At 36.0% G+C, this 12119-nt stretch overlaps 1 protein-coding gene across 2 annotated transcripts in view; it reads left to right on the top strand.

Moving 5' to 3' along the window:
• The window catches only part of SEC24B (SEC24 homolog B, COPII coat complex component), a 33050-nt gene extending 20931 nt beyond the window's left edge, over positions 1–12119 (top strand). For both annotated transcript variants that reach the window (XM_083367386.1, XM_083367385.1), the window contains 14 exons: positions 39–151; positions 2277–2395; positions 2767–2822; positions 3369–3575; positions 4256–4379; positions 5318–5476; positions 6152–6325; positions 6533–6643; positions 7612–7787; positions 8191–8328; positions 10052–10156; positions 10340–10432; positions 10768–10871; positions 11240–12119. In XM_083367386.1, coding sequence (XP_083223512.1) covers positions 39–151; positions 2277–2395; positions 2767–2822; positions 3369–3575; positions 4256–4379; positions 5318–5476; positions 6152–6325; positions 6533–6643; positions 7612–7787; positions 8191–8328; positions 10052–10156; positions 10340–10432; positions 10768–10871; positions 11240–11354 — 1794 coding nt within the window. In that variant the 3' untranslated portion in view covers positions 11355–12119. The remainder of the gene's footprint in view (positions 1–38; positions 152–2276; positions 2396–2766; positions 2823–3368; positions 3576–4255; positions 4380–5317; positions 5477–6151; positions 6326–6532; positions 6644–7611; positions 7788–8190; positions 8329–10051; positions 10157–10339; positions 10433–10767; positions 10872–11239) is intronic.

Here is a 12119-nt window from a genome sequence, read left to right as displayed (position 1 = left end):
TAATAAGTACATTAGTAAAAATTAATCTTATCTTACAGCTTCGTCCTCCTCAACCTGCAGTATATTTATTTGTGTTTGATGTGTCCCATAATGCAATAGAAGCTGGATACTTAGAAGTTGTGTGTCAGTCTTTGCTGGAAAACCTAGACAAGTAAGAACTTTTTATATTTGTTGGACATAATACTTTTTAAATCATAAGGAAGATTGGATGGAACGTGTGTTTTTTTTGTCTTGAAGTGTGTAATGACAATGTGACATCCAAATAGTTGTGGGACTGAACTTGGTGAGAGTGTACTATAGCAGGGCTTTTCAACCTTTTCACAGATTGTACCACTTTTAGGACATAACAAGCACCACCAGTGCTTAGCAAGGTGTCAAAAACTTGATGACTAAAAAAAGTGGCTGGGATTTTGGGTTTTACTGATTAAATTCATATGTTGTTATAGAAATGGCTACTTTATAATATTATGGAAAAGTAAAAAGTTGAGGTTCAATGTTAATGTTTCCTTCTACTGCAACAGAGGAAGTCTGTTCTTTTTCCCTTTTTCCCCTCACTTTTTCCCCTTTTTCCTCCCCCCTGTATCCTATTTGCTTTTGTATTTTTATATTTTATTCTATAATCTAATAAAATGTTACAAACTGTAGAAAAAAGTAAAAAAGTACCAATTTTAATTTCTTTGGTGGCTGTTCCTTTGCTGAATCACTTTCCCTTTGCACTGACAAATGTATGATGATTTTATCCATGTTTATTAATATGCACCACTACCAGCTAGGTCAGGGGTCTTCAAACTTGGCACTTTTAAGTTGTGGACTTCAACTCCCAGAATTCCTCAGCCATCATGGCTGGGTGAGGAATTCTGGGAGTTGAAATCCCCAGGTCTTAAAGTTGCTAAGTTTATAGACTTCTGAGCTAGCTGGTTGGCCCTTCTTCCTCTCCCTCTCCTCTTCTTCCTCCTTGCCTTCTGAGCTCTCCTTCCACAGTGTAGTAAGAAAACACTCCCGCCCCCCAGTCCTTTCCCTGTACCCTTAAAGACACAGGAATCAATCGCAAAGCAAGAAAGGCTCACAAAAGCCTCCTAGAATAAAGAAATACTAAACTCGGGATTTTGTTTCTTTAAACTGTCTCAGGCGTCTCTCAGTTTAAACAATGAAGCAAACAGGCTCTGCCGATAACCTTAAATTAAGCCTGTTTACCTACAGAGAAAACTTGCTAAAAGCCATAGACAGACTCAAGATAAGGAGGTAAAACTAATTACCTTTGTTTAAAGGGATTAAACCTACGGAAGGCAACACTTTGGACTCATTGCTAGCCTTTATGAAACAGCCTAAAATATTCCAATAACCAAAACTGAGCCTCTGAATTACAAAGCGCTGTACAAATCCTTATGGTAATCCAGCTGATCAGGAACCCACTGGGTCGCAAAATAAACCCACCTCCTTTCCTACATGCTTCTCTCCCAGCTTTTCATTTCATCAGTGCTGATTGCATTCTCCTGGCTGGAGAAAACGAACCAGGGGACCTTTTCTTCCAGCAACAGCTGATGCTTCTTCCCTGTCTCTTTTTCCTCCCTACCTTCTGAGCTTTCCTTCCACAGCTTCTTCTCCTTCCCCTTCTCTTTCCCTGTTGTCTTCCCCCCCCTTTCCTGCCAAAATCACCTCCTTTTATATCCTCTCTCCTCCCCCCTTTTTCTCCAGTTTACCTCCAGCTCCGCACTGCTTCCAGAAGCATCAATCAGCTGGAGCCCTGCTGTCATTCCTGGGGCTTCTGCCCAGCCTCGACAGTCCTGTAGCTCCAGCTCCTTCTCCCTCAGGCTTGGGTCGCTTCAGCTCATTCCCCTCCACCACTACACCTCTAGGACGGTTGCGTACCACATTCCATTTGCCAAAGTAACACAGGTGGTACGCGTACCACCGGTTGAAAAGCCCTGTACTATAGGACATTCTTTAGCAGCATGCTCAGCCCTATGTTTATTGAAAAACTAGGCACTGGGAGCTTAAACTTCCCCTTACCTTTTTCCATATCTTACCCCAGCACAATTAGCTGCAGTTTGAGAGAGTTGGTTTTTCTAATTATCAAACAAGTAGAAGGTGGTGGGGGAGAATATTTGAACCAACTATGTTCAGGTTTCATTCGTAACAATGTGCTAGGTAGTGTTAATTGGGAGAATATTATTTTCTAAGATAAATTAATGATCACTTATTAGCATTAAAAAACTCTAGAATATACCTCTGTACTGTAGGAACATACTTGTTTCTGTTTTATTTTAATACTAAAGGTTGCCTGGAGATTCAAGAACAAAAATTGGCTTCATAACATTTGATAGCACCATTCAGTTCTACAATTTGCAGGAAGGATTATCACAGCCTCAGATGCTCATTGTTTCAGAAATTGATGGTGAGATTATCTGAACAGTCGGAGGAATGAAAATGAGAAAAAAGTAACACAGAATTCAGTATGAGTTGCTTCACTTTAAGATGTTACAGAATAATATAACTGTGTGGAAAATACGATTTCAGTTGTACTACTTTGATCATAATGGAATTGAGTGTTTTCACAATTCATGTTTGCAAGTTAATTTAAAAACCAGGCAGGACAGACTAGGATAGTTTAGAAATAACATATTTGTTCTCTTTTACACATACAGAGATGTAATTCAGTTGTAGAGGTGCAGGACATTTGCATCTGACCATTTTTGCTATTTTACTATATTTTTAAAATTATTTTACATTAAAATAAATCAAATGTGAAACATGTCTTCTCCATAGATGTTTTCCTGCCTGTGCCTGATAGTCTACTTGTCAATCTGCATGAAAGTAAAGAGGTAAGAAAAATATAATAGCATTTACAACAATAAATGTTAAACTGAAAATATTCCAGGTGGCTTCTTTGCTCTTGATTAAATTAATTTAACATATTAATATTGATATTAAGATGGTATATTAAAAAGACCTGCATCTTTCCAACCATATTATCATCTTCATCTTAGAATGTACATTTTGGCTTTGCTTTCTACGATTCTGTATGTTTTAGAGAATCAGATTTGATCAGATAAAACATTTGCTGTGTTCAGATCTTGATTTAAAATAGTTTCATTGTAAGACAAAAGGAAAGACTAGTTGGCATAGCACAGATGAAATTTATACAAATAGGTCAGTGTGCCCTGGAGGGAGCACCACAGGGCTGTGTGTCTATGTGTGCGCATGTGAGTGTGTGAGTGTATTCTGCTCATAGGAATCTTGGATTTCATTTAGAAAAATCAGATTCATAGATCACAGCTGAAAATGGACTCCTTAGAAATCTAGACTTGTATTGAATAATATGCTTTAAAAATATTGTTTTCAGCGTTCTTGCTCATTTTATTTTCCAGCTAATTAAAGAGTTCTTGAATGCACTACCAAATATGTTTACCTACACAAGAGAAACACATAGTGCATTAGGTCCAGCTCTTCAAGCTGCCTTTAAACTGATGTCTCCAACTGGTGGACGTGTATCTGTGTTTCAGACACAGTTACCTTCTGTGGGCACAGGATACCTACAATCCCGGGAAGATCCTAATCAAAGATCAAGCACCAAGGTATTTGTTTCAGATAAGGAATTAATTAGATAGGCTGGAAGCGTGTGACAGAAACATTAGCTGGCACACTCATTGAGAATCTCCATATTCATTCTGACGAACCAAATGTTGAGTGCTCAAACTGTGTGTGATACTTGATGAAACACGAATCTGTGAATGTAGTCCCTGCCTTCTTATTTTAATGGAAATGGAGTGCCTGCGCTTACCTGCTGCTCACACAACTGGGGATGCGCACATGCGCTCAGCCCCACTTTCGCAGCCTGGTCAGAAACAGCTCTTGGCTGTGGGCTGTGATCCGGGGGTTGGAGACCCATGATGTAATATAAGTAACATATTTAATACCTAGGATAAGCCCTTAGTAATAATTTCCACTTTTGCTTTACTAGACCTAAGTGCAAAGTTCTCTCATTCAGTGGAGATCTTGTCTCAATAATACGTTCTAATTATTAGAAGATGAAAATAAAACGTTTTTCCATCAGGAAATGTAATAGATTATATTCTATTTATATTTAATGTTATATTTCTGTAGATTTATATATAGTTTCAGCTATTGCATGACTTAATATTTAATATAGACATAACAATCAGATGTTAACAGTGTATTTAATTTGCAGACAGCTTAGACAAACACAATTTTATTCTATTGTATCAATAATCTTACTGTTTTGTTGTTATATTAGGTTGTTCAACATCTTGGACCTGCAACAGATTTTTATAAAAAGTTGGCACTAGATTGTTCAGGACAGCAGACAGCTGTGGATTTGTTCCTCTTAAGTTCACAGTATTCTGATTTGGCTTCTCTCGGTAAGGATTCTCAACTTGCAGTTACTCCACAGTTTAAAGCTTTGAGAAACCTTTGGTGTTAATTTGTCAAAACAAATTATAAAGTTCCAAACCATGTTTGCTCGGATATATGCGTTGAAAGAAGATATTTAATACTTCACACAAAAAATTGAAATATTGTAAGGGATGCTGTCTCATTTTTAAATCATTTTTTTCCTATATGGTTTCTATGTCTGCTGATTATCTCACACACCTGATACGTCTCGTATAATGATTCTGCAAGCTTGTTGTGAAATGTACAAAGGAAGCCTACTGTGCAAACTATTTTGAGTTCTAGGAAAAAAGACTATATAACTATCATAAGTAATTGGAATAAAGAAAAACACCTGTGAAACTGTTAGTGTACTTTACAATTGTTGCTTATGTTGATACAATAATCAGGTTAAGCAAGTATTTATTACAGGTTACTTTGGATCTGGCCTGAGCGTGCTTTGCTGATTAATTTTCCTTGGGACTGGGGTTCTTTCAGAACCTGCAGTAGATACAACCAGTCCATTCCACTTCTGGAACAGATTTCTCACTTAGATCCAAGCACTGCACACTGCTGGTATCTAATGTGTATTGTAATACTTAGGATTTATTTTTTTTAGTACAAAGGAAAAATGCATTATGAAATATCTAAAGAGATGGTACAAGAATTAAAAGGGGGACTACTGATATCATCTTTATGCAGTTCATTCCTTGCAACAGTTCTTAACTGTGATTTCATATGTTATATCAAAAGTCTTCACCTGATTTTCTTCAGAAAAAGGCTTGTTAAGAACAGTATCAGAGGCTAAAGAACTTCCTACAAATATTAGAAAATGTATTCTGTTTTCCAGATGATGAATATTTAAAAATAGAAAATGCATTGCCTCTTATTGACTGGATATTAACCATTTTTTCATCTTCCCATAAAGCTTGCATGTCCAAATATTCCGCTGGAGGCATCTATTATTACCCATCTTTCCATCATATCCACAACCCTGTGCAAACAGAAAAACTGCAAAAAGATCTTAAAAGATACCTTACACGAAAGATTGGATTTGAAGCTGTAATGAGAATAAGATGTACAAAAGGTATAGATTTTGAAATGAATTTAGTTTGAATATGCCAATATCATTCAGAGTGTGCATTTAAAAAATGATATAGAATCACTTAGAGAAATTAATTCCATAACCTGGAACTGAGTGCTTTTGTGGGAGTTCACGGTTATTCCATCACTTTTGCAAAAGAAGGCTTATGAAGGTTGGTGCCTTCTTACCTTGATTATGATGATTTTTCTCCTAATTGAACTGTATTGAGGTAGTATTTTTTCAGACTTAAAATAATACATGCATTATGTTAGCTACTTTTTCAAGTAGCATGCTTCTTCATTTTTGGTTGTTTGGAAACAAGGCAAAAGTTTATGAAATTTGCTGGGAGATTTTTTTTTGAGTGGGGGTCAAGCCCACACTATTTTGCACCATTTTTCTCACTACTGTTCCCAGTTTCTGCAATTCATTACAAATTCTTTTCTCTCGTGCCTGGGGTGGATTGGGGGAACAGAGGAAACAAATGAGCCCAAAATGCTTGCCCAGATGTTTCCTATCATCAGTACATATTCTGTCTTCAAATGTGGCTGTTATAGTCTGCAGTTTTCTAGAGAGAAAAAGTACCATTAAACTCAGTTAATATGAAAAGGCTAATAGGTATATTTATCATCAGCCTTTGTTACTGGAATGCTAACTGAAAATTTTGCTTTTTTCTTCTAGGGCTTTCCATTCATACTTTTCATGGTAACTTTTTTGTGCGATCTACTGATTTGTTGTCACTTGCAAATGTAAATCCTGATGCTGGATTTGCAGTGCAGATGTCCATTGAAGAAAACCTCACAGATACATCACTAGTTTGTTTTCAAACAGCACTTTTGTATACTTCCAGCAAAGGTAATTTTAGAGAAGCATAATAATTGTTTCTAATATCTTTTCTATAGAAAAATAAAAAAATAAATAAAGGATGGCTTAAAAACAAGTGTTCCCTTTGATTTGAAGTAGCTGACATATTGCCCTTATGTGACCTGTAAATGTATATTAAAATATTGGATCAAAAATAAACATTGCATATTTATCACTGTGTGGTTGATCCTAATGCAGGTGAACGGAGAATTAGGGTGCATACACTTTGTTTGCCTGTAGTGACTTCCTTGATGGATGTTTATGCTGGAGCTGATGTGCAAGCAATTATATGTCTCCTAGCTAATATGGGTAAGTTGAAAATAAATATTTTTTTGTAGTTAAAAGTAGTGGGAACGAACCCTTTTTCTGCTCTGCAATGGGATTACAGGGGCTGTAGTCAATGATATTATGATCACTATATACTGTACATCAGAGAGAAATAAACCCAATTTTAGGAGTGGATGGGGAACAGGCTGATGTTGAAAACTGCTATAAATGCCCTAAACATGCAGCATGGTTAGAAAATTCATTTTATTCCTTAGTCCTGGGTACAACTTCTTCCACCACCCGGGTGTTTCATAGGAATTCCTGGGGATGGAAATTTGTTGACGTGGGAAACTTTAGATATAATAAATAAATAAATAAATACCACTACTTTAAACTATAAGAGAACTTTTAATATTTAGTTTGCAATTAGAGAATAACTGTTGGTAACTGTTTATTAATTGCTCATCATCTTCAATGTGTGTAGTAACACAGTTACTATAAAAGCATACAGAACAGATCCAGTGAGTACAACATGCTAAACAATTACTTTGTTAATGGCAACATACTCAACTGATACAGAGCAGGGGTGTCAAACTGCCGGCCCATGGGCCGGATGCTTCATGCCGAAACAACACCCACCCCATTGCCAGCAATGGAAAAAAAGTTGAGATACTTCGTGACAGGTCACGTGATGTTGCGAGTTTGACACTCCTGATATAGAACTTATAACTTCAAATTTTATTTTACAGCTGCTAAGTAAGATAAAAATACATTACAATTTATCATTTGTAGACTTTTCCCTAAAAGGGTTTTAGTTAAATATGAGATTTGAGGTGTGTTTCCTTTAACGCAATACAATTTAGTCTTGTTCACTGTATTCTGGATCAACTGGATGTTTTCAAAGCTATCTAGCAAACTGAAAATGTGCTAGCAAATTGTACTGGTATACTTTCATTGCCTCTTTAAATGTGGCTCCTTCATAATATTTGCTACTACTTCATTTTCCACAGCTGTGGATCGATCTGTTTCATCAAGTTTGTCAGATGCTAGAGATGCTTTAGCCAATGCTGTCGTAGATTCGCTGTCTGCATATATGTCAACAGCATCAAACCTCCAACAATCTTCTTTGATTGCTCCATATTCTCTCAGACTGTTTCCTCTGTATATTTTGGCTCTTTTTAAACAGGTATAACCTCTGATAAATAGCAATTCAAAAGAAGTAAATGCTAAAATCTGTTTTGATTATGGAACTGTGATGACTTATAAAAATGCATAGGTTGAATACCATATCTTTGTAATTTTAGTGGGCTTTTTTGTAACATAGAAAGAATAACCATCAATTTGCTTAGTTTTCATAATCTCTAAAGATATATCAAAATGCTATTGTTACTCATCAAGACTATATCTGTAATCAGTATTTACACTCTTTTACAATAACTGCTAAGAGACATTCAAAATTTTGTGATATATCTGCAACTTAAGTGGGAAAATATTCTGCTAGGCAGTTACTCATTTAGGTGTTCTTAGCCAACCTTACAATAAAAACACAATATTTTTTCTTTTTCTTCTCTCTCTCTTTTTTTTTACAGAAAGCTTTTAGAACAGGCACAAGTACACGTCTGGATGATCGCATATATGCTATGTGCCAAATAAAAAGTCAGCCTCTGGTTCATTTGATGAAGATTATCTACCCCAGGTTATATAGGATAGACAAGCTTACTGATGAGGTATATTTGTGTGTGTGTATATATACGTGTATATATAATGTATAATTGTTATCTCTGCTAAACAGGTGGTCTGCCCACTGCTATCTTTATTTTAGTAGCACCTTGAACAGCTGCATACACATCTGTTGTTCCACTGTATCGCTAATAAACTAGCTAATTTTTCACCTATTCTTGAAAAGCTTGCATTCACTCTTAGAGTATTTTGTAGCACAACTGAAAACACTAGTTTTAAACTTAAAAGTTGTTTCTAGTGTACAAACTAGATTTTTTTAAAAATTAGGATTATGATTGAAACAAAAAAAATGTATTTTACTTTCTGCTCAGAATAAAACAGCCACACAATGTTGAGTTGTCTGTATTACAGTAGAACAAGCTTGAAATTATTTGAGTGGTGTGTATTTGAAGAAAAAAATATATAGAACATTTCCAATATATTAGCCATAGGGAAAAATAGAAACTCAAAAAATTCCCTTCTTCCTCTTTTGTTTTGTTTTATTTGAGGGCCCGAAAAGTAGGTAAGCATTTGTTGCTACCAGCCTTTCAATCTGTGCAAAATTGGCCTCCATGTTAAATTAAAATCCTATAGGAAACAGTGGAAACACAGATCTCTCACCAACAACCCTGTATTAATAAATTAACAAAAAAAGATATGTGGGTTCTTTATTCAGTAAAGTATCATTTTTAATTATTTAAATAAATCCCAAAGAACTCAGTCAACACTAGTTGACTAGAAAGAAAGAGCTAATCTCATTAATATTCCTCTCATTTAGAATTTAACAATATATTTATGCCAGAAAATAAATCAGGCAGGCAAGCAAGCATAAATTTTACTGCTGCTTCTTTTTTAATTGCTTAAGAAATGAAAATGCCTTGCAGTAATAAGTACAACACTATAACATAATAACAAAGATTTAAAAAACACCACTGCAGTTGTTGTCCGGTGCAAAGGATCAGGACCATATGTCAAGCTACAGCATAGAAGATTCAACCCCATACACAAGAATCTAGTCAACTAATGGTCAGCACTAAGTTGGTGGTAGATAAGAGTTGAAGGAATTTAATGGGGGGAGGGGGGCTGGACTAGAATTGTTTATGGCAGACATGTCAAACACAAGGCCCGGGGGCCAGATCCGGCCCGCGAAGTGGTTTCATGTGGCCCGCAAAGCCATCCTGGAAACAGTGAGGGAATGGCCCCCACTGCCTTGGCCCTGGCCCAGAGACCCTCAGATCTGTCCCACTCCTGCCCAGGCCCCCATAGGCACCCTTGATGCGAATGATGTAGAGCTGCCCATGCCCACCCAGTAGGCCATACGCACTCTAGCCACGCCCACCCAGTAGGCCACACCCACCCTGGCCATACCCGCCCGGCCCCCTGAGGGCAACCGCAATGCTGATGCGGCTCTCAATGAAATTGAGTTTGACACCCCTGGTTTATGGCAATGTAAGGATTCTAAGCTGATAACACATTTAATTCCACTCCCTCCCCCACCTCTGCTGGCTCCTCTCCCATAGTTGTTGCCAAATGCTTTACAACTAGCAAACAGTTGTAAAGGTTCATCAGTGTGAAAATATCAACCAGACAGAAGCTCAGCGTGGTTTAAAAAGTAAAATTTTGTGCTATTCTTTGTAGGGAGGGGACTTGGGATGAGCATGCATTGCTGCAGTACTGAATAATTACAATGGGATTGAATTATATTGTGAGTTTAATTGTATTGTCCTGTAGGGTGCAATACATGTCAGTGACAGAGTTGTACCTCAGCCCCCTCTTCAGCGACTGTCTGCTGGGAAGTTGACAAAGGAAGGAGCTTTTCTTATGGATTGTGGCTCGGTGAGTTGCCCGTTTTAAACTTTGTTTTTTATTTGTTGGATACACCAGTATCCTGTGCCTGTCTCCTCATTGTATTGTGTCTTTAAAACAGTTTTAAGGATTATTTTATCCCAATAAAATCTTGATGACTTCATATGTTACCAAAGAAAATGTATATTTTAATTACTTTGTAACACATTCTAGATTCTCTACATTTGGCTTGGAAGAGGTTGTGATAATAACTTCATTAAAAATGTGCTTGGATATCCAAATTATTCATCAGTACCCCAAAAACTGGTAAGAAACTATTTTAAATCCAGCTAATACTTCCAAATATGAGGCTATAAATGAGTCATGCATGCCCGGATATGAAGTAGTTCTCAGTCCTTATTAGAGATTGCCTGATTTTGATTCCCATCTTTATAATTTATTTTCTTATTTATGATGTAATCAGCTCTCTCAGAATTTTGTTTATAGAATGACAGCATTTAAATAAGATGAAAATAATAAATGTAAATTATATTTTTATCGCATATTGTGAAAGTGTAATTAAAATGTCACTGAGGCTTTTTTTGAATATCTAATACAACAGCACATTTTATAAGTGTTTAATTTTACATTGCATTTTTTAGGCACAGCTTCCAGAATTAGATAATATTTCTTCAGAGCGAACCAGATCCTTTCTATCTTGGCTGAAGGATAGTAAATCTTTAAACCCAGTACTTCAAGTGATTAAGTAAGTATTCCTATAGAGCATCCAAAAGGCAACATTGCTTATATGAAATAGAAGGTTTCTGGCAAACTGTTCTTTGGATAGCTTTTTAAAAGTATGTTCAGGAATGTTATCCATGTTTAAATCTGTAACTTCTTGGCAGGTTTATAAATTAGCTTATTGTTTACAAGAAAAGAATTGCCCAAATATTTCCTGAGTTGATACATTTGAAAGGCATCTGTTATAAAAGCTGAAGAACAGTAGGTAGGAATTGAGAAGGATTGGTGGGCATGACTGAAATGACACTGGAATATCTCAGAATATTTATCAGCTTATTTCTATTAACTATTGACGCCTACAAACAATTTTTATTTTTTTCCTCCATGCTTCAGGGATGAAAGTCCAGTGAAGACGGACTTTGTTCAGCAATTAATTGAAGACAAGACTGAGGGTGCGTTTTCTTACTATGAATTTTTGCTTCATATTCAAGAACAAGTTTGTAAGTGAGATGAAACAAATAGAAGGGAAAATCCCTCTATGGACTTTTTATCCAAATGTCACCTGTCAGTGAAGCACACCAGAAGTGATTAAAACCAAGCATAGATTCTTTATTATCCAGATACAAAGACTTCCAGTTGTCAGAGGACAAAATACACATTGCCCAATGAATTTACAATTCTGCTTTGTATAAAAATGATGGACATTACCCAATAGTAGTAGTATGTTTTCAGTTGGTTTTATATGTATTTCCAGTAGTGTAACACTATAAGTTTCTCCTTATTTCAAGCTGGTGATCATATGTGGCAGTGTGGAACAGTATTTATTAATGACATCTAAAATCAGAGAGTCTCTTTCTCAACATCTCAACATTTAATAGTCTTTCCAGTTGATCTCCAGCAGAGATGCCAAAAGGCAGTGCTCCATGTTGTTTATATCAATTTGTAAAAGAGATAATTCACTTTTGAAAGCTTACCATTTTCTCTGTGAAGATATATACAATTTTAATACAACTTACAAAATTGTAGAAATATGTATAATGTACAGCAGTGTTAACATTTGTAAAAAAAAATTTTTTTTAAAGGACTATGAATTGCTTGATTGCTGTGGTGCTGGTAGGTCAGTTACAAATCACTCAGTTAAACAATAAGAGTTGGCTAGTGCATATTAAAACAGATCTGAATCCACATAGGGAAATGCAAACTTTGTAACTCATTTAATTGGTCCTTTTTTGTGGATTTATTTATGATCAGCTAATTAAAATTATTTGCTTGA

This window comes from Vipera ursinii, assembly GCF_947247035.1.
Source record: "Vipera ursinii genome assembly, chromosome: 7".
NCBI lineage: Eukaryota > Metazoa > Chordata > Lepidosauria > Squamata > Viperidae > Vipera > Vipera ursinii.
The sequence above is the reverse complement of the archived record's forward strand: the minus strand, read 5'-3'. Positions and strand labels throughout refer to the sequence as shown.